The sequence below is a fragment of the Macaca fascicularis genome, chromosome 1 (assembly GCF_037993035.2).
Source record: "Macaca fascicularis isolate 582-1 chromosome 1, T2T-MFA8v1.1".
Classification (NCBI taxonomy): domain Eukaryota; kingdom Metazoa; phylum Chordata; class Mammalia; order Primates; family Cercopithecidae; genus Macaca; species Macaca fascicularis.
In genome coordinates this window covers 83,450,002-83,477,883 of record NC_088375.1, presented here as the reverse complement: position 1 = coordinate 83,477,883, position 27,882 = coordinate 83,450,002, and the positions used below count along the sequence as shown (strand labels likewise).

At 40.0% G+C, this 27,882-nt stretch overlaps 1 protein-coding gene across 22 annotated transcripts in view; it reads left to right on the top strand.

Moving 5' to 3' along the window:
* Positions 1-27,882, top strand: part of ENAH (ENAH actin regulator) — a 156,502-nt gene that overhangs the window by 66,644 nt on the left and 61,976 nt on the right. For 21 of the 22 annotated variants that reach the window (XM_074037445.1, XM_074037439.1, XM_074037425.1 and 18 more), the window contains exon 2: positions 17,823-17,988. In XM_074037445.1, the coding sequence (XP_073893546.1) occupies positions 17,823-17,988 (166 nt within the window). Of the gene's footprint in view, positions 1-7,585; positions 7,699-17,822; positions 17,989-27,882 lie in introns of those variants that run through there. The other variant, XM_065542568.2, reaches the window with a different exon arrangement.

The following is a 27,882-nucleotide window of genomic DNA, read 5'->3' as shown; positions in this document are numbered from 1 at the left end:
TCTGTATATTTAAAGTACATCTCTGTGGGCAGCATGTAATTGATTCTTTATTATCTAATGTCTGCCTTTTAATGAGAGTGTTTAGTCATTAATATTTAATGTAATTATGAAGAGGTTGGACTTCGGTCTACCATTTTAATATTTGTATTCTGTTTGTCCCTTCTGTTTTCACTCCTTTGTTACTCCTTTTCTGCCTTTTTGGGGGATAAATTGAAAACCTTTAGAATTCTATTTTAATTTTTCTACTGACTTTTTTGCTATACCACTTTGCATTTTCTTTCCCCTATTAGCTATTGCTTTCACTTTTACCATTTACTTAGAGTTAATGTTGTAGCACTTCACATAAAACGTAGAAACCTTGCAACTCTCTAGGTTTGTTCCCCCCCGTTTATTTTGCTGTATTTGTCTGATATATCCCGTCTGCATAATTTGAAACTTCTTAAGATAACGTTACAAGTTTTGCCTTAAAAGAACACAATCTAATTTATATTTACCCTGTATTTACATTTTTTGTTTTTGAAACACGGTCTTGCCCTGTCGCCCAGGCTTGTGTGCAGTGGCACAATCTTGGCTCACTGCAACCCCCACCTCCCGGGTTCAAGCGATGCTTGTGTCTCAGCCTCCCAGATAGCTGGGATTATAGGTGTGCACCACCATGCCTCACTAATTTTTGTATTTTTAGTAGAGATGGGGTTTTGCCTTGTTTGCCAGGCTGGTCTTGAACCCCTGGCCTAAAGTGATCTCTGCCTGCCTCAGCCTCCCAAAGTGCTGGGATTACAGGTGTGAGCCACTGTGCCCGGCCTATATTTACCATTTTTGATGCTCTTCATTTCTTGTCTTTTTTTTTTTTTTTTTTTTGAGATGGAGTTTCACTCTTGTTGCCCAGGCTGGAGTACAATGGTGCAATCTCAGCTCACTGCAGCCTCCACCTCCCAGGTACAAGTGTTTCTCCTGTCTCAGCCTCCCAGGTAGCTCAGATTACAGGCATGCACCACCATGCCTGGCTAATTTTTTTGTATTTAGTAGAGACAGGATTTCACCGTGTAAAGCTGGTCATGAACTCCTGACCTCAGGTAATCCGCCTGCCTCTGCCTCCCAAAGTGCTGGGATTACAGGTGTGTGCCACCGCACCCAGACTAATGCTCTTCATTTCTTACAGATTATTCGAGTGTCTGTCTGATACCATTTTCTTTCAACTTGAATAATTCTCTTTTCTTTTTTCTCTTTTATTTTTCTTTTCTTTCTTTTTTATTTTTTTTTTGGGACAGGGTCTTGCTCTGTTGCCCAGGCTGGAGTACAATGGCACGATCTTGGCTCACTGCAACTCCACCTCCTGGGTTCAAGCGATATACCCACCTCAGCCTCCCGAGTAGCTGGGATTACAGGCACCCACCATCATGCCAGGCTAATTTTTGTATTTTTGTAGAGACGAGGTTTCACCATGTTGGCCAGGCTAGTCTTGAATTCCTGACCTCAGGTGATCTGCCCGCTGTGGCCTCCCAGAGTGCTGAGATTACAGGTGTGAGCCACCTCGCCTGGCCTCTTTTTTTCTTAATATATCTTTATTTGCCTTCATTTTTAAAGAATATTTTCTCTGGATGTGGAATTCTGGATTGGCAGCTTTGTATTTGAGCTCTTTATTTTTATTTATTTATTTTTTTGAGACGGAGTCTCGCTCTGTCGCCCAGGCTGGGGTGCTGTGGCCGGATCTCAGCTCACTGCAAGCTCCACCTCCCGGGTTTACGCCATTCTCCTGCCTCAGCCTCCCGAGTAGCTGGGACTACAGGCGCCCGCCACCTCGCCCGGCTAGTTTTTTGTATTTTTTAGTAGAGACGGGGTTTCACCGTGTTAGCCAGGATGGTCTTGATCTTCTGACCTCATGATCCGCCCGTCTCGGCCTCCCAAAGTGCTGGGATTACAGGCTTGAGCCACCGCGCCCGGCCGTATTTGAGCTCTTTAAAGACGTCGTTTTACTGTGTCCACTCTCTTTTGTTTCTGCAGTACAATATGAAGATGTCTGTGGTCATCCAATTTATTGTTCTTTTGTATGTAAAGTTTCATTTTTCTCTAGCCATTTCAAGTATCTTCGTCTTCAACTGTGATATACCTACTTGTGGTTGTTTTTAGATGCTTTTTAGATGTTTTAGATGGTTTGCTCTTTTTTTGCGGAGAGTGGGGAGTTGTCCCAGATTCTTGCACATATTAATATGTTAGCCCCGATGATACTGTCCCACAGATATGTATAACTTGGTTGGACTCAAACAGCAAATTCTGTCTTTTAGGCAGTGGGTCATATTTTGGTTCAGCTCTTTGAGTTACTTGGAAACGGCCCACACATGAGTAGATCAGGGATCGTCCAGAAATTTAGGCAGAGTTTATATACAGAATTTGGGGTTCCTTCCTGCCCACTAGGTCATTTTCCACCCAGGAATATCCTCTCATTTTGCAGCAGCTATAGATTGCCCTGAACTCTATCCTTTTATCTTTAAGCTAGAAAGTCTGTGGGGGTTTCTGTTGGAGTTTTAGCTCTCCCATGTAGCACAGGCCAGGACCAGTTGTCAGGCTAAAAGCTGTAAACATCAGAGAACTCTCCCCATATTATTCCTTTCTGAAAAGAGTTGACTCCCTTCTTCTCGTTCTCCAGTGCTTTCCTGCATTAGTGTATTCTTTCACTGCTATAAATAAATACCTGAGCCTGGGTAATTTATAAAGAACAGATGTTTAATTGGCTTACGGTTTTACAGGAATCATGATGCTGGCTTCTGAGGAGGCCTCAGGAAACTTACAATCATGGTGGAAGGCAAAGGGGGAGCTGGCACGTCCCGTGGCTGGAACAGGAGCAAGAGAGAGAGGAGGAAGACAACCAGATCTCATGAGAACTTACTATCAGAGGAATAGCACCAAGGGGATGTTGCTAAACCATTCATGAAAGGACCACCCTCATTATCCTGTCACCTCACACCAGGCCCCATCTCTAACATTGGGGATTACAATGACATGACATTTGGGCAGGGACACAGATCCAAATCATATCATTTCATATAGTTGTTCTATAAATTTTATGCAGAGGTGAGGATTGCTTGAGCTCAGGAGTTTGAGACCAGCCTGGGCAAGATAGGGAGATCCCATCTCTACTAAAAATTAAAAAAAAGAAAAATAACTGGGTGTGGTGGTGCGTGCCTGTGGTCCCAGCTGCTTGGGAGGCTGAGGTGGGAGGATTGCTTGGGCCTGGGAGGTAGAGGCTGCAGTGAGCGCCACTGCACTCTAGCCTGGGTGACAGAGTGAAACCGTGTCTCAAAAAAAAATTGTTATTAAATTTTAATCCAGAGTTTATAGTTTTATCTATGGGAGGGTCATTTGGAAAGGTGGCCATTACTTGGCCAGAAGCAGAACCCTCCCTGCTTACACTTTGAGAAAAACAGATTGAGATTCTATAGTATTCTGCTTCAGGTTTTCTTTCTTGGTCTCATATGGTACTTGTTTTTTGCTGACACCATTCATTGAAAGTAATAACTTTGCAAAGTGAAAATATAAAAACAGTGTGGCTCACCCTCCACCCTCCACCCCCACCCCATCTTTCATCCCCCATTTTTATTTCCACATCTGTCCTAAGTTGGCTCTGTCTGGTGCCTTTATTATAGCTAAAATTAGCCACACTTGGTATTTTTAACTCTATGGTGCTTGGAAAGTATTTTGAGAGGCTTTGCCATATAACTTCATGAAAATAATGTGAGGAAAAGAAGAACTACAGGAAACAGGTGAAATAATCTATTCAGTTACTGAGAAAAGTTTCTTGTTAATGGGAGAATTTACTAAGATAGGGAAGTGTGTGTTGCCAAGTGAAGTGTTTTCCCACATTTTTTTTTTTTCTGTGACCATTTCTAGGTGTCTATACTTTTTGTGAACTCTAATGCTGTGAATGATGGTTTAGGTTTGCTGATGCACTGGGAATTGATCTTTGAAAATTACAAGTCCAATTAAAAAAAGATGGGTGGCCATACAAAGAATCTGAGCCCTGTGTGCCTATATGTGTGCTAAAAGTCATGGAGCTTATGAAATCTCAGGTAGTCTTGGCTTTTTTTTTTTTTTTTTGAGAAGGAGTCTCTCTCTGTTGCCTAGGCTGGAGTACAGTGATGCCATCTTGGCTCACTGCAACTTCCACCTCCCAGGCTTAAGCAGTTCTCCTGCTTCAGCCTCCCAAGTAGCTGGGATTACAGGCACAAGACACCATGCCTGGCTAATTTTTGTATTTTTAGTAGAGACAGGGTTTCACCATGTTGACCAGGCTGGTCTCGAAGTCCTGACCTCAAATGATCCGCCCACCTTGGCCTCCCAAAGTGCTGGGATTACAGGAGTGAACCACACCCAGCCCAACCTTGGCTTTTAAGTAGTTTAAGGTCTTGGGGTCAGGCAAGAGGGAGTGAAGGGGTGGTGTATTATTTATAGCTACACAATAAATTACACCAAAAGTTTTAGTGGCTGAAAACATCACATATGTATTACACGGTTTCTGAGGGTCAGGATTCTGGGTTTGGCTTAGGTAGATCCTCTAACTCAGGGTCTTTCACAAATGCAGTCAAGATGTTGGCGAGGGCTGCAGTCTCAACTGAAGTCATCACGGGGGGAGGAGGATCTGCTTCTAAGCTCATTCACATTAATGGGTTGGATTTAGTTGCATGCCAGCTGTTAGACTGAGGGCTTCATTTTATTCCTGATAATTCCTTCATTATTCCATATATGTATGTGTATGTATTATTATTATTATTTATTATTATTATTTTTGCCATACTCTGTTCAGTAGGGGCAAGTCTCTGGGCATGAATACCAGGAGGTGTGCAGATCATTAATAGCTGTTTTTTTTTGTTGGTGAGTTGAGGGTGTGTGGAAGAAGAAGCAGGTATAAATTTTTATTTCTTACAGTGTATACTTAGAGTAGGAGCCAGAATCACACAGCAGGGTGAGAAATTTTAAAAGCAAAGTTTATCATTAGGAAGCTCTGTGATGTCTTACATAAGAACAGCAAAGCATCTCAAAGGAGCATAACAAAACTTTAAACATTGAAAGGGTCTTTTTCTGTAGTTTTAGGTTGAAGTTTTATCTTAATTTTCTAGTCAATATTTTTCTACACTGACTTGGATGAAAATATTTATAACTGAAAGTATATTATTTCTTTTTACCTGTTCTTTTTGAAAGATGGAAAGAAATATTCTTCTAATTGTCTAATAGATTTCAAAGTTCATGTGCTTCCTGTAATGTGCTAAACTGATACATTGTGTAGTAACAAAATTGGAGTAGTTTAAAATCATGGAACAGTAGCTGCTATTTTATTCTTCATGTTTCTGTGTGCATGCCTGTGTGAATCTCTGTCTGTATCTATAGTTTGATGTCTAAAATGTTTCCCACAGATTTTGTCTTTCATGTAATTCTTTGAAGAAAGTTGAGATTCTATTTGAAGGAAACTTTCCCTGGAGTATTAATTTTATAAATAAGTTTCTTCTTTCTACCTTAAAAAAATCTGATATTCTAGACATGTTTTTGTTATAGGTTAATATTATATCTTCAGTAATGAAATCTTTTAAAATAAACCTGGGTTATTTCTGAAAAGAACATAAATTTCAGCAAATAAATTCTTTCCTCTTAGCTTCAAATTTAATATAACGTGAAGTACAATGTGGAAATAATAGAAAATATACGAAGAAGTAATTTTGTGGAACTAATATAGTTGATAGAATCTTTCTTTCTTTTTTTTTTTTTTTTTTGGGACGGAGTCTCGCTCTGTCGCCCAAGCTGGAGTGCAGTGGTGCAATCTCAGCTCACTGCAAGCTCTGCTGCCTCCCGGATTCACGCCATTCTCCTGCCTCAGACTCCCTGGAAGCTGGGACTACAGGCGCCTGCCACCACGCCCGGCTAATTTTTTGTATTTTCAGTAGAGACGGGGTTTCACTGTGTTCACCAGAATGGTCTCGATCTCCTGACCTCATGATCTGCCCGCCTCAGCCTCCCAAAGTGCTGGGGTTACAGGCCTGAGCCACCGCACCCGGCCAGAATCTTTCTTTTTTTAGTAGAGTGGTTGCAAGTCCAGTCCTGGAAGCAGACTGGCTGCTTTGAGTCCCATTTCTGCCTCTCCCTACAGTATGTCTTTAGTCAAGTTAATTCACTTCTTGGGTCTCAATTTCCTATCTGTAAAATGGGGATATTAACGGTACCTACCAAATAAGGTTGTTGAAAAGATAAGTGAATTAATAAAGGCAAAGCACATAGAACCATATATGGCACTTAGTAAGTACTATATACATATCCTTTTTTTTTACTATTATTATTAGTAGTATTAGTATCAACACTGGCTCAGTAATTATTTATGTCACTTAATTGTCTCTGGGGTTTAGGTCTTTCATAATGTAAACCAAGAGATTTAGATTCTTTATGACTGACTAACTGGGGAGCAGTTAGTCTCTATTAGACAGTAATTAACTGATACATTTTTCTTAATTGATAGGATTTTTTGTGCCTACAGTTAGTACTCTGAAATATAGCCTCTGAAATATTTATAGACAGTTGTAGAATGCATTCTTCTGAAACAGTTGGTTTTATTTTATTTTGTTTTGTTTTGAGATGGTGTCTCGCTCTGTCGCCCAGGCTGGAGTGCAGTGGCCGGATCTCAGCTTACTGCAAGCAAGCTCTGCCTCCCAGGTTCACGCCATTCTCCTGCCTCAGCCTCCTGAGTAGCTGGGACTACAGGCGCCTGCCACCACACCCGGCTAATTTTTTGTATTTTTTAGTAGAGACGGGGTTTCACCGTGTTAGCCAGGATGGTCTTGATCTCCTGACCTCGTGATCCGTCCGCCTCGGCCTCCCAAAGTGCTAGGATTACAGACATGAGCCACCGCGCCCAGCTGGTTTTAATTTTTACATTTGCTTTATCATTGTTAATTAGTCTTTCATATTACAAGAAAGAGAGGATTGTTTGAATTTTTTCTGTGCTGCTTAGCAGCAGGCCAAGTCTTCATCATTATGTAGATGTGCAGCTAGAGTTGCACACACAAAGCAGGTTCCCATCCTAGATACTTAATCTTACTAGTTTGTTAATATTTCTTTCTTTTCTTCTTTTTTTAGGAGATAGTGTCTCACTCGGTTGTCCAGGCTAAAATTCAGTGGCTCAATAATAGCTCACTGTAACCTTGAACTCCTGGGCTGAAGTGATCTCAGCCTCCCAAGTAGCTGGGACTACAGGTGCACACCATTGTGCCTGGCTAATTTATTTTATTTTTTATTTCTTGTGGAGACAGAGTCTCACTTTATTTTGTCCAGGCTGTTCGCTAACTCCTGGGCTGAAGTGATCTTCCTGCCTTGGCTTCTCAGAGTGCTGGGATTATAGGCCTGAGCCACTGTACCCAGCCTGTTAATGTTTCTTTTTATTTTTTTCTGTCTCCAGAGCTTTTATAAGTTTTACAAGTTTCTCTGTCTCTCTTGTGGTTCTAAGAATATGGAAATTGTGCATTCTCATTGTCTTTATTATTCTCTGTCTCCAGGTATGTTGCAGATAGGGACAGGTTCTTTTTATCGCCCGAGTCACTTAAGTAAGAGGAACTCATGATTGAAGTCAAATAGTACCATAAGAATTATTGAGAAAAGATTACTCCCTGAAAGATTACTCCCTATTGAAAAAAGATTACTCCTAAGCACACATGACTACATGTGGTAGGTACATTCTCTAAAGTACTTTTTCTACATATTATTGTATTTAACCTTAACATTTTCCCCAACTTTAAGAGATTTTTTTCATCCTGCAGAATGATCCAATAGATTTGCTGAAATGTTTCTTTTAAATCACACCATCTTGCTTTCGATGATCATTTAGACTGATCATTTTCTTTGGTGAATCTGGATCCATCATACTAGACTGCATTTGTACTTTGCACATGTTGTAGGACAAAGAGTTTAATAGTGCCATATTGATATTTTTACCTTTTATTTATTCTGTTTCTCAGAAAGATGAGTGAAATATTAATGTGGTCTTTAAGGAAGTTTTGCCTTTCTGCATATTTGGTACTGCTGCATTCCAGATGGTTTTCTTGCCTTGCAGAAAATAACTTTGTAGGCTGCTGTTATTTGCATCTGCTGATTGTCAGTGGCATTCACAGTGTTTTTGTTGTATTCCTCAATCTCTCAGCCATTGTGGCAGAACCTAATTGTAACTAGCAAGCAGATTTTTTTCCCCTGATTCTTAGCAAGATTTTTTTTCTTTCTTTTTTTAATGGAATGGCAAAGGAGATAAGTCTCTAATTTGGTCTAATAGTGATAGTGGTTGGTTAATTGAAATAAAGTTTGGTATCCTTAAAAATGACATATAACTTTAAATATTTATTTTTCATTTATTTTTGGAAGCTTAAGCAGATTTTTAAATTTTAAAAAAAATTTTTTTGAGATAGTGTCTTAATGCTGTCATCCACGTTGGAGTGCAGTGGCACAATCTTGGCTCAAGGCTTCAGTGATCCTCCCACCTCAGCCTCCATAGCTGGGACCACAGGTGCCTGCCACCCTGCTCGGCTAAGTTTTGTATTTTTTGTAGAGAATGGGGTTTTGCTATGTTGCCCAGCCTGGTCTTGAACTCCTGGGCTTAAGCAGTCCACCTGCCTCAGCCTCCCAAAGTGCTGGGATTACAGGCGTGAGGCACTGCGCCTGGCCCAGCAATTTATTTTCTCACAACTCTGAAGACTGGAAGTCTGAGATTGATGTGCTGGTATGGCTGGTTTCCTCTGAGGCCTCTCTCCTTGGCTTGCAGATGGCCGCCTTCTTGCTGCCTCTTCATATGGCTGTCCCTCTGTGTGCTTGCTCCTGTTGTGTCTCTCATTTTTTAAATACTCTAGTCTCTGTTATATCGTATGCATTAATTAATTCTTTAGTCTTTTGCTGTAAAGCTTTTTCTTTAGTGTTAGTCTGGTGATGAGAACTCTATATTGTTTTTCTTCCTAAAACATGTCCCAGCAGATAATGATGTTTCAGCTTTGGTTTCTTTGAAGTGGAGAGAGAACTTAGACATATGCAAAGCATTCTGAATACAGAATTCTGCTAGACTTGTATGATCCTTTTAGTGACCTACCTTGATAAAGACTTTTCAAAACATTTAACTTAATTTTTATAGTATTTCTGTATATTCACATCATATCAATTTATATAATATTTAGATTGCAGACTTACAAGTACAATTACAATGAATACATTTGATCACAAACACAGCTGATTCTTTTTGTTTGTTTTTTTGGGTTTTTTTGTTTTGTTTTGTTTTGTTTGAGACAGTCTCGCTCTGTCACCCAGGCTAGAGTGCAGTGACATGATCATGACTCACTGTGGTCTTGAACTCCTGGCTCAAGTGATCTTCCCACCTCAACCTCCCAAGTAGCTAAGACTACAGGCATGTGCCCCTGTGCCCAGCTGATGTTTTAAATTTTTCATTTCTGTAGAGGTGGGAGTCTTGCTATGTTGCCCAGGCTGCACAGCTGATTCTCAAGTACAGTCTAACCTCTGGGAGCAGAACAGTGCAGAGTGATGAGTTGAGCTCTGAGCATTTAGAGTGCTAGTGGTATGGTTTGTGGATGGGAAGGGGAGGAGTGGAGAGATTGTCCATTTGGGCATTGGAGGTCAGAAAAGGAAGCTTTCACTGTCGTATTTCAGGGCTCTTACTCCAAGTTTACAGATTTTTGCTTTTTATACTTAGTATCTCTCACCACTTTTCAGGCCACTTCTCTCACAAATCTTTAATTAGGAGAAATACAGTGCTAGTCCTTCATGGGTTTAACATCTGATACTGGTAGAGATGATGTGCACAATATATTGTGAGAGCACAGGAAATAAGTTCTTGTTTTGGGGGAGTGTAAAAGCTTTCAAGAAGAGGTGATTTTCTGAATTCTCAAGGACAGGTCAGAATTAGAAGGTATCTGGGAAGATGAAAATGGGGCAGATAGGTCAGGAAGAGGGGAAGGCGTGTTATTGCTGTAGTGTTGAACTATTTTGAACACCAATGTGCTCCCAGCACTAGGATGGTAGAATAATGTCTGGCACACATTACATGCTTAATAAGTATTTTAAAGAAAGAATAAATGTTGAGGAAGACAGAGGCCCAATTATAGTGGACCCTGTATGTGATGCTGTGAAGCCAGAGTTTATCCTGAAATGAATCTTTGAGGTATCTTAACCAGAAGAGTGGCATGATCAGATTTTATTTGTAAAAGTTTCCCTCTAGAAGCATTGGGAGGGGAGAATAAGATTGCAATGAGAGATACAGGTAAGGAGATTACTGAAATAATCCAGTTGAGGAACTAGGGAGGGCCCAAATTAAAGCTTTTGAGCATTGTGAACAAAGGATACTGATGCATCGTAGGAGTCTTTTGGAAATATAATTGACAGGCCTTGGTGACTGTGTGTGTGGAGCAGTGAGGGTCATGGAGGATTCTGGAGTGATCCCTCCATTTATTTGTAGGATGGTGATTTCAGAGTGGTGGTGTTGGTGCTATGGACTAGGAAAAGGCTAATCTAGTGCTTAACACAATATATAGCACATGCTATTTATTGTTCACTTTCCTATTTGGGGAAACTGTTTTTTATTCCTATCTGAATGCACAATCTTTATTTTTTTATTTTTTATTTTTTTTGGAGACAGAGTCTCACTCTGTCACCCAGGCTGGAGTGCAGTGGCGCACTGTCGGCTCACTGCAGCCTCTGCCTCCCGGGTTCAAGCAAATCTCATGTCTCAGCCTCCCAAGTAGCTGGGACTGCAGGCACAAGGCACCACGCCTGGCTAATTTTTTATGTTTTTAGTAGAGACGGGGTTTTGCCATGTTGGCCAGGCTGGTCTCGAAATCCTGACTTCAGGTGATCCACCCGCCTCAGCGTCCCAATGTGCTGGGATTACAGGTGTGAGCCACCGCACCCGGCCCACAATCTTTTCTAACTGAGATGGTCTTACTCACTTTTCCTATATGCCAGGACCTGTGTTAAAAATGTGAACAATATTTGTGGAATTGAGTTGAAACCTAACACAGTTGTGTTTACTCTGAGCCTCTTTAATGTTTGAAATGTCCTAATATTGTAGACTTAACCCAATAAATTGACATCAGATAATAAGATGGAAATCCTGTCTTTAAAATTTCAAAGTTTTTAGTGTCATTTCTTAGTATTTTATCTTCTGAATAAATGACATCTTAGTTCATAGAATGACTCAGTATCATAACAGACGTGATGCTAATTCTCTTTCTTTAGGATACATTCTTTTAAGAGGCTGATAGTATAGTAGCTTATTGTGCACATGTTGATAACTCACTACAGACTAGACTCTGTGCTGCACATAGGGGATTCAAGAAGGAATGACATATTTTCCATTTTCAAAGGTGATGAAGACATGTTTCTAAATAAATGAGTTGGGTCATGACTTTCAGTGGTGGTACATTTTAATACTTTACAGCTTATCACATACTAACTGGGAGTATCATTCAAATACTAGGTGCATCCATAATCTTTTTCCTCCTTTTGATTGCCTCCTCCTTTGCATCCTATCTATCTACAGATCCTTTCTGTTGTACTTACAACATACATCTCCGGTGCTTTCCTGTTCCTCCTTTTTTTCTAGTCTGGTATTTGTGCTTCTGTTTTGATTTTGCTGCCACTTTCTTGAATTCTTTCTCTACGTAGTAGGTACAGTTATCTTTAAAATGTAGGTCATGTTCTGCTTAAAGCCCTTCAGTGGCTTCCCAGTGTACACTTGGAGTAAAACTCAAGTCCTTTCCATGGCTTAAATATTGCCTCCTCAGAGAGTTCTTGGTTGTTGAGAGATTAATGAATATTCTGATAACTCAGAGGAAGGAGCAATTAGTTCTGGCTTTGGGAACCCCAGAAAGAATTAATAAGAGGAATAGTATTTGATCCAGGTCTTGATGAGTCGGATTTTGTTAGATTACAGTATGTGCTGAAAAAGCATTTGAAGAGTGCCTACTATGTGCTACGTATTGTCATATTCATGCTTTCTTTGACAAGTAATGATTAATAAGTGATATCTTTGAAAATTGATATTTGTTAACAACTTGGTTTTACTGTGATCTCAGTAAATAGTATATACAAGACTAGCCTAGCAATCCTTAGTCTGCTTAAGTACCAGGAACTGCTTCATTCACTGGTACCTATGAGAATAGAACTTGGCAAGCGTTCTCATCACATATACCTGCTCAGTCAACTTAACTATATTCAGAAATGAACCAGCTGACAAAATCACAAAATTGTAATTTGGTGTCTTGGTTTTTAGACCTTTTTTTCCCCTCTGTTAAACGAGCTGTTTCTAGCCTTTTAATGCCATATTTTATTTTAAAATACCAAAATTAACATCAGAAGATGAAGTATAATTAACTATATATACCAATTGCATTGGGTCACAAAAGTGAAGTTTTTGTTTATAACTAATTTAGTGCCTAATCTTCACAAAAGTACTGCTTGGTAATTTACTAATTTAATCTTTTGCGTAGTTGCTTCACTGACTCAGAATCTTGAAGACTTTGACCGGGTATTCATTTTGAGGCTTGTCATGATGCAGATAGGATGGTAGTAAAATGATGCATTGCTCTATTATTTGTTCACCAGTGTCCATGCAGCAATACTGTCCCTTGTGGCTAAGGCCAGCCATATTTTAAAGCAGGCCCTTGGCTAAGCATTTCACTGGTCCAGGGAGAGATGGGGGGAAAAAAATCTACAGATAATAGAGGGAATTGTCTAGAAAGCTCATGTTATTGCATTTAATGATTTGTCTTTGTTTTGAAATATTCCTATTTTTAGATTCCAAAAATATCATTTTAAATAAGTTATGTTGGTCCCCACCACTGCCCCATCACATACCTGGCAAGTAGGGCAAAATATTGGCAGCCAGTTCTGTATTGATTTATCTACTCTGCTTTTGATGTTCATGGCTCCATGAAGTCTAAAACTGCTTACCGCTAATTTATTTTGTGCATCACACCTATAATCGGAGTTAGTATGTGAGTGACTTTTTTCCTTACTTCAGCAGTCTCTTCTCCTTCACCAGCTGGGTGTCCAACAATTCAGTTCACTCTGACACTATGCAGAGTTAACATAGACCCCACAGGTTAAGGGCTTAGTTCCATAAGGCTGCTCCTGCTTCAGATACCAGCTGCAAATGGAGTGCCCAGGCTACCCACATCTGCTTAGCCAACTGCAAATACTGAGGTTCCTGAAACCACCCAACCCACATTTGGTAATTTGCTAGAATGATTCCCAGAACTCAGGAAAGCACTTCACTATTACCATTTATTATAAAGGATATAATTTAGGAATAGCCAAATGGAAGAGAGGCATAGGGCAAGGTGTGAGGGTGTGGGGGTTGAGTCTTTTCCTACCCTTTCCAAGTGTGACTCTCACAGCACCTTCATATGTTGATCAACCCGGAAGCCCTCTGACCCTGTCATTCAGGGTTTTTATGGAAGTTTCATTACATAGACATGATCGATGAAATCATTGTCCATTGTGATTGAACTCCATCTCTAGTCCATCTCCCTTCCCCAGTTGTTGGCAGGGGGAGGTAATGGGGTGGGAAGTGTGGGCCTGAGTTCCAGCTTTCCAATCATGCCATGATATTTCTGGCTACTTGGCCCCATCTGAGGCCACCTAGAAGCCCCTCAGCCAAGAATCATCTCATTAGTATACCAAAGACACTTTAAGGAGCCCTGTACTAGGAACTGAGGACCCCAGACCAAATACAGTTGACCCTTGAACTGTAAAATTTAAAAAAGGCGAGTAGAGGGGTGGAGGAGGTTAGGGACTCTGGCACCCAAGTGCAACTTTTTTTTTTTTTTTTTTTTTTTTTGAGACAGAGTCTCACTTTGTCACCCAGGCTGGAGTTTAGCAGTGCTATCTTGGCTCATTGCAACCTCCTCCTCCCAGATTCAAGCGATTCTTATGCTTCAGCCACCCGAGTAGCTGGGACCACAGGTGCATGCCACCATGCCAGGCTAATTTTTGTATTTTTAGTAGAGATGCAGTTTCACCATGTTGGCCAGGCTGGTCTCCTGACTTCAAATGATCTGCCCGCCTTGGCCTCCCAAAGTGCTGGGATTACAGGCATGAGCCACTGTACCCGGCCCAAGTGCAACTTTTGAATCCTCAAAAACTTAACTACCAATAGCTTACTGTTGAGTAGAAGCTTTATAGATATCCATAAACAGTTGATCAACACATATTTTGTTATGTTATATGTGTTTTATACCATATTCTTTTTGAGACAGAGTTTCACTCTTGTTGCCTAGGCTGGAGTGCAATGACGCGATCTTAGCTCACCGTAACCTCTGCCTCCCAGGTTCAAGCGATTCTCCTGCCTCAGCCTCCCGAGTAGCTGGGGTTACAGGCTCCTGCCACCACACCTGACTAATTTTTTTTTGCATTTTTAGTAGAGACGGGGTTTCTCCATGTTGGTCAGGCTGGTCTCCAACTCCTCACTTCAGGTGATCTGCCTGCCTCGGCCTCCCAAAGTGCTAGGATTACAGGCGTGAGCCTGTAAAGTAATCTCTAGATTACTTTTCTCTAGTAATCTAGAGAAAAGAACATGTTATTTAAAAAAAGATTAAAAAATCACAAGAAGGAGAAAATATATTTACTTTTCATGAGGTGGACGTGAATCATTATAGAGATCTTCATCCTTGTCTTCATGTTGAGCAGGCTGAGGAGGGGCAGGAAGAGGAGGGCTTGGCCTTGCTGTCTTGGGAAGGGTAAGTGGGAGAGGTGAAGGAGGTGGAAGGGAAGGCAGGAACAGTTTTTCCAGTGTAACACTGGAAAAAATACTGAAAAACACACTGGAAAAAAAAGTCTGTGTATAAGTGGACCTGTGCAGTTCCCATGTTGTTCAATGGTCAGCTGTATTTTTATTACACGACAGGATGTCTCTAGTGAGAAGAGGTCCTCAGATGTTGTGGAAAGGAATAAGAGGATTGAGTTGCATTTGTCACTAAACCCCAGCAGGCAGTGCCATCTCTTCCTGGCTGGGCCTTGATGTGGCTTCTCTGAGTGCCTAATGTCTTTTTTTTTGAAATGGAGGCTTGCTCTGTTGCCCAGGCTAGAGTGCAGTGGTGTGATCATGATTCTCCTGCTTCAGCCTCCCAAGTAACTGGGATTACAGGTGCCTGCCACCACACCCAGCTAATTTTTGTATTTTTAGTAGAGACGGGGTTTCCCCATCTTGGCCAGGCTGGTCTCAAATTCCTGAACTCAGATGATCCACCTGCCTTGGCCTCCCAGAGTGCTGGGATTACAGGTGTGAGCCACTGTGCCCCGCCAGTGCCTGATATCTTCTAGGACTACACAGTTATTTGGGTTTAGCCAATCCCTTCACAGTGTGCCACATACCCACATGGCTATTACTACCTCTCCAGTAACACCTCGGCTCTTACCCATAGCTTATTTTTTCTTCTCTTATTCTCAGCTTTGTTCAGAATTGGAAATGTTTAACATTTCATTTTGAAGACTTCTTTTCATCTTCATCAGAAAACCAATTACTTTTTTGCAGTTTTGACTTTTCTTTGCTACTTGGATAGGTTCATTTGGAGAAAAAAAGTAGAGGAAAACTTTGGGCCATTAAAGCTAACTTTTCTTATTTTAGATTTCTTATACTTAAAAATGTTTTTTGAAGCATGAAGTGACCTATTTACAAAACGAGGTATTCCTTTAGCTTATGTGATCTTAATGACACTTCTTAAAGAGACATTATTTTATTTTACTTTTTTTTATTATTAAACTTTAAGTTCTAGGGTACATGTGCACAACGTGCAGGTTTGTTACATAAGTATACATGTGCCATGTTGGTTTGCTGTACCCATCAGCTCATCATTTACATTAGGTATTTCTCCTAATGCTGTCCCTCCCCAGCCCCCACACCCCAAGACATTATTTCTTGGGAATCTTGGGAATCTTGGAAACAATGTAACTGCAAAAATATTATTTGAAAACTGGAAAATACTATCCTGTATTATTCTAGATTTGTTTATTGAATTGTTATTTACATTTAGCAGTAAATTTGTTGCTTGAATTGTAAGGTATAAGAGGCACTTTGCCTTAGCTTGTTTCATGTAATCTTTCCATAGGATTATGTAAATGTCATCACGTAAAAAATATTTCTGTTGTGAATGATGGGAGAGATTTTTCAACTGCTACTGACAAATGCCCTTTAATCCATCTTTTAAAAATAATTCAAGTTTTAGTCATTGGCTTGTTTTTATTCCCATAAGTATTTTACCAAAAATGTCAGTGCAGCATAAAAATTTAGACATTACCGTGGGTTTGCTGCACAAATACTGTTGCAAGTTAGTTTTTGTAAACATTTTTCTAATGGAAAATTACAAATAATTATAACCCTGTTGTTCTGAAGCAATTTTATTACTCGGTGCTGTGACCTCTTTAGGCCTTCAGTGATCTTCTGTCACCAAGGACAAGAATAAAACGCTATCTCCTGCAAAGTTGCATTTCATTATCTCTCTTGGATGGGTTAAGAGGTGGGGCAGATGCACGAGTAAGAGGGGAGAGTGTGAGGAAGACTTTCTGTTTCTGAGAATTTTTAGGAAAGAACCCACATGATTTATTGTTTAAAATTTTTGAGATAAAATTGGTAGAATAAGCAGTGCTTTTGTGAAGGATATGGTTACATGAGCTGCTTCAGAGGATTTCCATTAACGACTGTTAAGTCATCAGGAGTTATCAGAAGGTTTGTCTGTATTGGGGTTGAGTTATTTTAATTGGGTTAATAGCATAGAGTTGATGTACCTATTCTAATACCCTAGAATATTTGAAAGATGAACCCATTGCTTAAGATCAAATTGAGATTATCTTTATATTTTATTTTAAATATAGATATGGGGTCTTGATATATTGCCCAGGCTGGTTTTGAACTCCTGGCCTCAGGTTATTCTCCCACCTTGACTTCCCAAAGTGCTGGGATTACAGGCATTGAGCCACCGTGCCCGGCGTCTCTGTTTTATTTATTTGTGTATCTCAGTCTCACTTGGCAACAAATAATTGAGATAGATGAAGCTAATGTTTAAGAATTGGCCTTTTCCCCTTTAATATTTATCCGTGGAGGCTAGAATTTAAAATATAGTGGGGTCTTTAGAAATTATCTCATTTTACATTTTCATTTTTAAATGAAGAAATTGGAAGCATAGGATGTTATCTTGCCCAAGGGGAATGAGGAATTTAGTTACACTGCCATCCATTGGTTGTTAACGGCCACTCTGTGTCTCAAGGGGCAGATGGTTGATTATCAGACTTTTTGTTACAGACTTTAAAGCAAGCCCGGAATAAAAATAATTTTCTTAGTAAAGAAGGTGTTATCACAGACATGTCATCAATATACTAAACATGTATGCAATTAAGCAGATGATTAATTTACACTTGTATTAGGTTGGTGCAAAAGTAATTGCAGTTTTTGCCATTAAAATAGCAAAAAGTGCAATTATTTTTGAACCAACATAATAGTTGTATTCAGTTTAGTGAATGAATTAGATACTCAAATTTAGAAGAAACCATTTGTTGTGTTGCTTATCTAAGTGTTCTTCATGGATCCTGCTCTCCTTTTGGTCTTTTAATCATACTTTATTTTTTTTTGGTTTGTCTTCACCATTAGACTCTACGCATAAAGGTAGGAAGCCTCTGTCTTGTCCATTGTTGTTTCCAGCACCCAGTAACAGCACGGATTGTTGACTGACTTCTAGGTTTATGTGGCTATGTGGAACACTTAGCATATTTAATATTGTAAGTTTGAATATTTTATTTTATTTTTACAGTGAACAGAGTATCTGTCAGGCAAGAGCTGCTGTGATGGTTTATGATGATGCCAATAAGAAGTGGGTGCCAGCTGGTGGCTCAACTGGGTTCAGCAGAGTTCATATCTATCACCATACAGGCAACAACACATTCAGAGTGGTGGGCAGGAAGATTCAGGACCATCAGGTAAGGCTTTACTACAATTCTTGTTAAAAATGATTTAGTATTACAAAAGGACTTGGTATATTCCGTAAAATAAAGTAGTTTTAAAACTCTAAGCAAAATAGTCTCTCTGGGAAAAACTGAATATAAAATTGTCTCTCCACCCTTTCTACCTTTTATGAAGCCTGAACTTAAACAACGATTTAGAAAAAATTGTACAAAAGTAGAAGTATAAGTTCTTTTATGATGAATTTTCATTAGATCTTCTGGCCTTCAATTAGTTAGTTTTTGAAATCTAAAGCAAAATAAGGACAAACAGAAACAAAACCCTACTTAAGTGGCAGATTGTATGTTTATGGAATTCGTTTCCTGCAAAGTTTGGGGTATGGGGTTAGAGGAGGGAGTTGAAAGTATAAATAGTTTCAGAAAATACTGTTAAATTCACATATGATAGAAAAATAGTAAGTATTGAGGTTGCTGGAATAGTTCGACTTTTGCAGTTTATGTCTGGGGCGACAGCTAAGCTTTTACTAATTCCTTGCTTCGGATTTCCTAGAAAGTAGCTGGATTATCTGATTACTTGATTTCTTGGGCCTTAACAGATCAAGAGCAGTAGATAGAGGAAAAGGCAGATAAGGTCTTACTAGCATTAACTATATACTAATAGTAAGAACTTTTGTAAAGAGTAGATTTACAAAATACTTTGGGAAAAAATATTTACCAAAGAAGTTGGAATCAACTGACTTTAAAAATCATCCTGCTACACATGCAGAAAGAATGTAACAAATTTTCTTCTTCATTGCCCAGCTGAGCTCTTATAAAGAAAGGTAGGTTCCTAGGTTTCCCCTACATTGGGTGGTAGCATGGTGTAAACAGATGCTGCATTAGCCTTGGGTTTTAGGATGGTGATTATGGATTGGTAAGATTTGTCATGTATGCATATAGGGACTGTGGGCCTATAAGAGTTTGGGCTGTGAAACTGGTATTTTGGCAAAAACAAACATATAAACAAACAAAAAACTGGCAGTCTTAGAGGGACTACACCCCATAGAAAGAGGGCTAAGAGAAATCCTCCTATCAGCACAGGGAAGCAAAGGAGTTTGTTGCTTTCTTAGCTGACTTAGAAGCTCCCCCGAGAAATGAGAAACTCCTTCACTTAAGCAACTTCAGCCAAGAAATTAGGAAAACACTGGTTGTAGAGCACTGAAACTGTTGGGGCATGTGGTAAAAACAAATGCAGTGCCGGCGTGGAGATGAACTTTCACAGTTCTGAGTCAGTCTGTAGAAAGAGCAATTCACTGAATTTACCACATTTATCCATTTATACAAACGGTTTCGGCCTGCCCCTCTTTCTGCCCTCTCTGGCTGCCTTCTCCCTATCTCTCCCCTGTGCCCCGCCCTCTTACTCTCTTCTTTCCCCTCCTTAGTCTTCCTGCCTTTTCCTCTGGGCTCCAGTTTCCTTGTTGTGTTGCACAGCCTTTTTCTGGTCTCTCAGGCTTTTTACCAAGAGCCCCCTCTGTCCCATTTGTAGTCCAGGTTCTGCTGAGCACTCTCTCATCTTTGTCTTTGTTCCAGCAGCGACTTAGGCCAGAGATAAATCAAATATGCCCCAAGATATTAATTATGGGGGGAAAAAAAGAAAACTGGACAATTAAGATTTTGTAGAAATTGTTGAACCTTCTTAATACAACATTGCAAACTAATAGCTGTAAAGTAACTACATTTTTGGTAAATTTAGTGAATTGGTTATTTGAAAAGTACTGATGAATAATCCTATATTTACAAAAACGAAAAAGAATATTTGAAGATAATCAGAAAGAAATTTTTTTTTTTTTTTTTTTCTGAGACGGAGTTTTGCTGTTGTTGCCCAGGCTGGCGTACAACGGCGTGATCTTGGCTCACTGCAACCTCCATCTCCCGGGTTCAAGTGAGTCTCCTGCCTCAGCCTCCTGAATAGCTGGGATTACAGGCATGTACCACCACGCCTGGCTAATTTTGTATTTTTAGTAGAGATGGGATTTCTCCGTGTTGGTCAGGCTCGTCTCGAACTCCCAGCCTCAGGTGATCCGCCTGCCTCAGCCTCCCAAAGTGCTGGAATTACAGGCGTGAGCCACTGCGCCCGGCCTGGAAAGAAGATTAAGCTAGGAAATTTGCATATGAAATACTAAAATTTTTATTTCTAGGAGAAGTAAACTATCTTATGACTCTTAGATATTGGCAAGTAGAATGTTTCTTAAAACATTACAAAATTAAAACTGTGCTAAATTGTGACATTAAGAGGAAATTATTATGAATATTAGAAAATAAGAAAACACTGAGGCCTGAGTGATATTACATATAGAAACCTGTAGGACATCTAATTGTGTCCTTAGATGCGCAAGTCTTAATTGTATGTAGTAGGAAAAAAAGGGAAACTAAAAAACGATGAGCTTAACCCAAAGAAAGCAGAAGAAAATATTAGAAAGATATTAATTAAATAGAAATAAATAGTATTTGTTAATACAAAAGCTGCTTCATTGAAAAGACAAACTAGCTGGCATGGTGGCTCACACCTATAATCCCAGCTGTTTGAGAGGCCAAGGCAGGAAGATTGCCTGCCCAAGAGTTCAGGACCAGCCTGGTCAACATAATGAGACTCTGTCTTTACAAAACTATTTTTTAAAACCTAAACAGGCCAGGCGCGGTGGCACATGTCTGTAATCCCAGCACTTCAGGAGACCAAGGCGGGTGGATCACCTGAGGTCAGGAGTTTGCAACCAGCCTGACTAACATGGTGAAACCCTGTCTCTACTAGAAAAAAAAAAATTAGCTGGGTATGGTGGCGCATGCCTGTAATTTGAGCTACTTGGGAGGCTGAGATAGGAGAATCACGTGTACCTGGGAGGCAGAGGTTGCAATGAGCTGAGATTGTGCCATTGCACTCCAGCCTGGGCAACAAGAGTGAAACTCCATCTCAAAGAAAAAACAAAATCAAAAAACAAACAAACAAAAAACCCAAACAACTAGCCAGGTGCAATGTGTGTGCCTGTAGTCCCAGCTACTTGAGAGGCTGACGTGGAAGAATCACTTAAGCCTGGAAGGTGGAGACTGTAGTGAGTGTGATTGTGCCACTGCACTCCAACCTGGGAGACAGAACAAGACCATGTCAAAAAAAAAAAAAAAAAAAAAAAACTTGCAGAATCAAACGAAAAAAAGGAACAGTACAAATAACCAATTTTAGGAATGAAATAATACCACTATAGTTACCTAAGGAAATAAAATATTATGAAAAACTTTATGCCAATAAATGGGCCATTTTGTAGAAAAACGTAACTTTTTAAAACTGAAGAGTAGGAAAACATGATAGACCTACAATCATGAAATAAATCAATAGTAAATAATCTGCCCCCCAAATTTTAAAAAGCTGCAGGGGAGTACAGAGCATTTACAAATGAGATCTAAAATGTCACTGTGTTTTCTGTTTTATGTAACCATTGTAGAGAGTGATATTTTATAAGGCTTGGATAATTTTGATATCCAAAACATAGAACAAGTTTGGGAGAGGAGCCAGTCTTCAGTTGTGAATGTATACCTAGATATAATAGTCCTCAATAAGATATTAGCAGACCAAATGTAGTAATGAGTAAAAAACAAAACAAAACCACTTCTTGATCAAATAGGGCTTATCGCTGTTTGCCTCAGTAATATAAGGATGGTTAACATTAGATAACTTACTAATATTATTTCCCAGGAGAAAACCTACAAAAGCAAGAGGTTCTGGAAAAAGCATTTGATAAAATTTGAATCAATACATAACAGTTCTCATCACATTAGGCATAAAATTAATGTTCTTAAGCTGATATGGGTGGACAATAGAAGCATACATCAGGTATCTTACAGGATCGTACAGTGTTGAGAGCCTTTCCATTAAACTTGTGAATAAATTGAGCATTTCCGCTCTAACCGTTTTCATTTAGTGTTAAAGATGAGGTACTAGATAACCTAGCCATACAAAGTTTAAGAAATAGAAGCTGTAAGAATTGATAAGAAAGAAGCAGCTGGTTACTCACCAATGATGTAATTGTCTGCATAAAAATCTCCCAGGAGTATCTGCAGATAAACTATTAGAACCAACAAGATTGTTCAGTGAGGTTGCTGGTTACATGATCAGTATATAAAAAACACTCGCATTTTTGTATAAGTAGTAAATAATTAGAAAATATAATTTTATTAATATAATGATAATTAAAAAAACACCATCCCTAAGAATAAATCTGATAGATAATTGGTTTTCTTTCTTCCATTCTTGCATTTCTTTTTTTTTTTTTTTTTTTTGAGACGGAGTCTTGCCCAGTCACCCAGACGGAGTGCAGTGGCGCAATCTCGGCTCACTGCAAGTTCCACCTCCCGGGTTCACACCATTGTCCTGCCTCAGCCTCCTGAGTAGCTGGGACTACAGGTGCCCACCACCACACCCAGCTAATTTTGTGTGTATTTTTAGTAGAGATGGGGTTTCACCGTGTTAGCCAGGATGGTCTTGATCTCCTGACCTTGTGATTCACTCGCCTTGGGCTCCCAAAGTGCTGGAATTACAGGCGTGAGCCACCGCGCCCGGCCTCTTTTGAGACAGAGTCTTGCTCTGTTGCCAAGGCTGGAGTGCAGTGGTTTGACCATAGCTCACTGCAGCCTTGACCTCCTGGGATCAAGTGATCCTTCTGCCTCAGTCTCCCGAGTAGCTGGGATTATAGGCATGAACCACTGTGGCTGGCCATCATTCTTACATATCTTAATGGTTATCAGTCTGTTGTAAGTGGGCACATGTTGTTATAATTTACTAAACATCTAAACTTTCTATAGTAAGAGCTGTTAAAACCACCCACCATTTACTTGTAAAATTGAATATGTACAATTATATAAATATATTATATAAGCATATTAAAATACTTCATTTTCCAACCTAACATTTATTAAGTGCTTATGGGTACTATGCTTGGGTTTTATATTAGAATATTGTTCCTGACCTTGAATGAAAGATGCAGTAAAGAATGGGGATGTTGGCCGGGCGCGGTGGCTCACGCCTGTAATCCCAGCACTTTGGGAGGCCGAGGCGGGCGGATCACAAGGTCAGGAGATCGAGACCACGGTGAAACCCCGTCTCTACTAAAAATACAAAAAATTAGCCGGGCGCAGCTGTGAGCCGAGATCGCGCCACTGCACTCCAGCCTGGGCGACAGAGCGAGACTCCGTCTCAAAAAAAAAAAAAAAAAAAAAAAAAAGAATGGGGATGTTGTCTGGATGCAGTGGCTTATGCCTATAATCCCAGCACTTTGGGAGGCCAAGGCGAGCGGATCACGAGGTCAGTAGTTTGAGAAGAGCCTGACCAACATGGTGAAACCCTGTCTCTACTAAAAATACAAAAATTAGCCAGGCGTGGTGGCACGTGCCTGTAATCCCAGCTACTCAGGAGGCTGAGGCAGGATGGGGATGTTAAGCACATAAGCAAAGAACCCCAGTTAAATGTTTCAGTTGTGATAAGTATAGAATAGAGCACAGTGAGGGCATAAAAGCATCATCAGTTTGTTGAGAAGATAGGAGAAAGGGTCATGGATGACCTCATAGACAGGATAAGATGTTGAGCCAGGTCACAAGGAAGTGTGGGTGTTTACTGCAGTGTTTACTCTGTTATGGTCAGGCTAAAAATGGATAGGCATGTGTAAGATGGAATATCACCTCCAGGCTAGACTCAAGCTCACTGGATCTGAAGCACAGAATTTAGGATTATGATGTAGTCCAAACCTGACAGTATGCTCAGTGGACAGCCAATAAGTAGTTATTAAGTGAAAATACTTACTTATTTAATTTTTTTTTTGAGACGGAATCTCACTCTGTCGCCAGGCTGGAGTGCAGTGGCGCCATCTCAGCTCACTGCAACCTCCACCTTCCTGGTTCAAGCGATTCTCCTGCCTCAGCCTCCGGAGCAGCTGGGATTACAGGAATGTGCCACCACGCCTGGCTAATTTTTATATTTTTATTAGAGACAGGGTTTCACCATGTTGGCCGGGTTGGTTTTGATCTCCTGACCTCACGATCCACTCGCCTCCACCTCCCAGAGTGCTGGGGTTACAGGTGTAAGCCCTTGCGCCCAGCCTGAAAATATTTAATTTTAATACTTTTAAAGATTATTTGTAGTACTGTCTATCCTCAATGGTTAGATGAGTGAAAGAATTAATTCAGATTAAAAAAATTTTTTTTTGTTTCTGTTTTTGAGACAGAGTCTTGCTCTGTCGCCAGGCTGGAGTGTGATCTGTGCTCACTGCAACCTCCTCAAGCTATTCTTCTGCTTCAGCCTCCCGAGTAGCAGGGATTACAGGCACGTGCCACCAAGCCCAGCTAATTTTTGTATATTTAGTAGAGACAGGGTTTCACTATATTGGCCAGGATGGTCTCAATCTCTTGACATCGTGATCTGCCCACCTTGGCCTCCCAAAGTGCTGGGATTACAGGCGTAAGCCACCACGCCTGGCCCCAGATTTAAAATTTTTATATTGGGAAAATGAAACAGTAGTTTATATAATTTTGATCCTAGTAATATTTTCCACAACTTTTTCTAACATTCTGTTGTGAACAATTGAAAAAGTAGATGTAACACATCTTTTCTCTTGTCTGCCATTTTAAGCTATTTGCCAAGCAGGGATATTGATTTGCCTTAAAAGGGTCTTCCAATTTTCTGATAATGTTAAATTTTAGTAGCTTTGGGTTTCTAGTATCTCCTAAAGAATCGTGACACCCTTACCCCAATATTTATAAAAACCACATCAGGAGGGTGGGCACAGTGGCTTGTGCCTATAGTCCCAGCTATTCGGGAGGCTGAGGCAGGAGAACTGCCTAGGACCAGGAGTTCAAGACTGTCATGTCCTATGATTGTGCCTGTGAATAGCCACTTCACTCCAGCCTTACGTTATAGTAAAATGTGCATAACGTTTTAATCTTTTTTTTTTGAGTCAGAGTCTCACTCTGTCACCCAGGCTGCAGTGCAATGGCTTGATCTCAGCTCACTGCAACCTTTGCCTCCCCGTTTCAAGTGATTCTCCTGCCTCAATCTCCCAAGTAGCTGGATTACAGGCGTGTGCCACCACGCCTGGCTAATTTTTATATTTTTAGTAGAGACAGGGTTTTGCCATGTTGGCTAAGCTGGTCTTGAACTCCTGACCTCAAGTGATCCACCTGCCTTGGCCTCCCAAAGTGCTGGAATTACAGGCATGAGCTACCTCCAGCCTTGGGGTAGCTCCTATCTCAAAAAAAAAAAAAAAAAAAAAAAAAGTTCAGATTTGCCTAGGTTCTAGTAAACAATCAGAGTGCTACCCATCCCAAATTGAGGAGGTCCCAATGGGGATGTCCTGGTAGTGTGGGAAGGCTGGCTAGGGGTTCATGCCCAGGAGACCTGTGGAACAAACCTCCAACAGCATGGTGCTGCTGAACAGCCACTTGGACTCAGTGTCTCCTTTGGCCAAGTTACAGAGCAGACTTTCTGGGCTAGTCCTGCTTCCCCACTTTGTCTCTGGCTGTTCTTAGGGGTATTTCTCCCTTCTGGAACTCCCAGTGCTTCCCATGGTTTGAGATGACAGATGGGTCTTTTGCCATGAACCCAAGATGGTGGAAAAGTTTGTTGTTTATCTTGATCTCACTTTTTCCAGTGTAGAAGGCGTGAGTTGGGGGAAGATTTCTGCATGCTTGGTGCCAGGCTGTGTGGAGGGCCATTGTGGATATGGAGGTCTGATTATCTTACTGTCTGCTGAGAGCTTTTTTATTTCTTTGTGTCTCCAGGAACTGTGTCCTACTCCTATTTAAGTTGTGGGATATTGCTGGTGATAATTTTGGTGCTGTGTACTTGATTTTGTTTTGTTGGGGGGCGCGGGGAGAGTAGAGAACTGTTAGGTTGATGCAAAAGTAATTGCGATTTTTGCCATAGCTTGCTTCTGCGCTGCCATTTTGGAACCAGAGGTGTCAAAGTTTCTCTTGTTCTGGTTACAAATGTACGAATCACAGCAGGAGACTTTAACTTACCTCTGTTAGTAACTGATGGAACAGGCAGTCAGAAAAAAAGGCCTGTAAGAATATATAGAAGGTTTGAACAATACAATTACTTCCCTACCCTAATTGGCATATATACCACATACCTTTCAAATGTACATGTCACAATTTCAAAATTGTATGTATGCTTGGCCCTAAAGAAAGTGTCAACAAATTTCAAAGGATTAAAATCATACAAAGTGTGTGGTCACGGCAGAATTAATCTGGAAGTAAGATAATAGAGAATCCCATAGGTGTAGGTGTTAAGAAATACCTTTCTGAATAGTCCATGAGTCAGAGAAGAAATCACAACGAAATAAGAAAAATTAGTTGAGCTAAATAATGATGAACATGCCACATATTAACACCAGTAGAATGCTACTAAACTTCTGATTAAAGTGAAATTTAGAGGCTGAAATGTTATCTTGGAAAATAAGTATTGTTGACTTTTCAGCCAGACTCAGGATGCATCTCAAGAAATTAAAGAATAGACCATTAAAGCCATATAAAATATTAATAGAAAGAGCGTAACAATAAAGATAAGAGCCAAAATTAATGCAGTAGAAAGGAAACACACTAAGGAGAGGTTTGTCTCTAAAGTCCTTGTGAGGGACAGCTCTTGGAAAGAAAAAAGGGAATGGTTTAAATAGCCATTATGAAGAAAGAAGCGACATCACTATGAATCTTAGAGACATTTAAGTGATTAAGGGGGGTATTTTGAGCAACTTTATTTTAGTAATTTTGAAAATGTAGATGTAGAAGTTCTTAGGAAAACACTTTAAAGAAATTAAGACTATGATGAAAAGAAGTAAAAGGAAGAAAAACTTCGTTTAGCTGGCTCTACTGGTGGTGTCCTTTTCAACCAAACCTTTAACAACTAAAGAACACCAATATTACATACCTTTTTCCAGAGAATACACAAAGAGGATGCCTATCTTTTTGCCAAGTCTACAGTGCCAGTTCATTTTAAGTCCAGCATTACTTTGCTGTCAAAACCTGGCATTAATACAATGAATACATGAATACAATAGTGAGGTTAATCTCATTCATAAAAGTAGATATAAAAATTTCAAACAGAGGACTATCAAACAAATCTAGAGATTTATAAAAATTGATATGTGGGGACCAATGTTGTTTATCCTAGGAATGTAAGGTTGGTTGGTTGAATACTAGAAAATAATCAGTGTAATTAACTGCACAAAAAAACAGAAGAGCCAGTCACCTCAAGGTATGTTGGGGAGCACTCGATAAAATGCAGTATTCAATCATGATGGAAACCCTTAGCTGTCAAGTAATAGGAGGGTTTCTCCCCAGATAAAAGGTATCAATAAGATTATTACATGAAAGGTCATTTATTTATGTATTTATTTATTTTTTGAGACAGAGTGTCACTCTGTTGCCCAGATTGGAGTGCAGTGGCAGACTCTCAGCTCACTGCAACCTCTTCTTCCCAGGTTCAAGTGATTCTTCTGCCTCAGCCTCCCAAGTAGCTGGGATTACAGGCACATGCCACCACACCTGGCTAATTTTTGTATTTTTAGTAGAGACTGGAGTTTCACCATGTTGGCCAGGCCGGTCTTGAATTCTTGACGTCAAGTGATCCACCTGCCTCGGCCTCCCAAAATGCTGGAATTACAGGCGTGATTCACCTCGCCTGGTGTGAAAGATCATACTTTTAACGGTTTAATTGAGAAAGCTTTCTTTCTAAAATCAGGAAATAAAGATACTTGTTATGAACACTTTTTTTCAGCATTGTAGTGTGATTTCTAGTAGGTGTATGAAGTTAAATACATCATGCATGGATTGGAAAGGAAGAAATAAAGCTGTCAGTTGCAGATTACATGGTTGTGTATTTAGAGGAAAAAACCT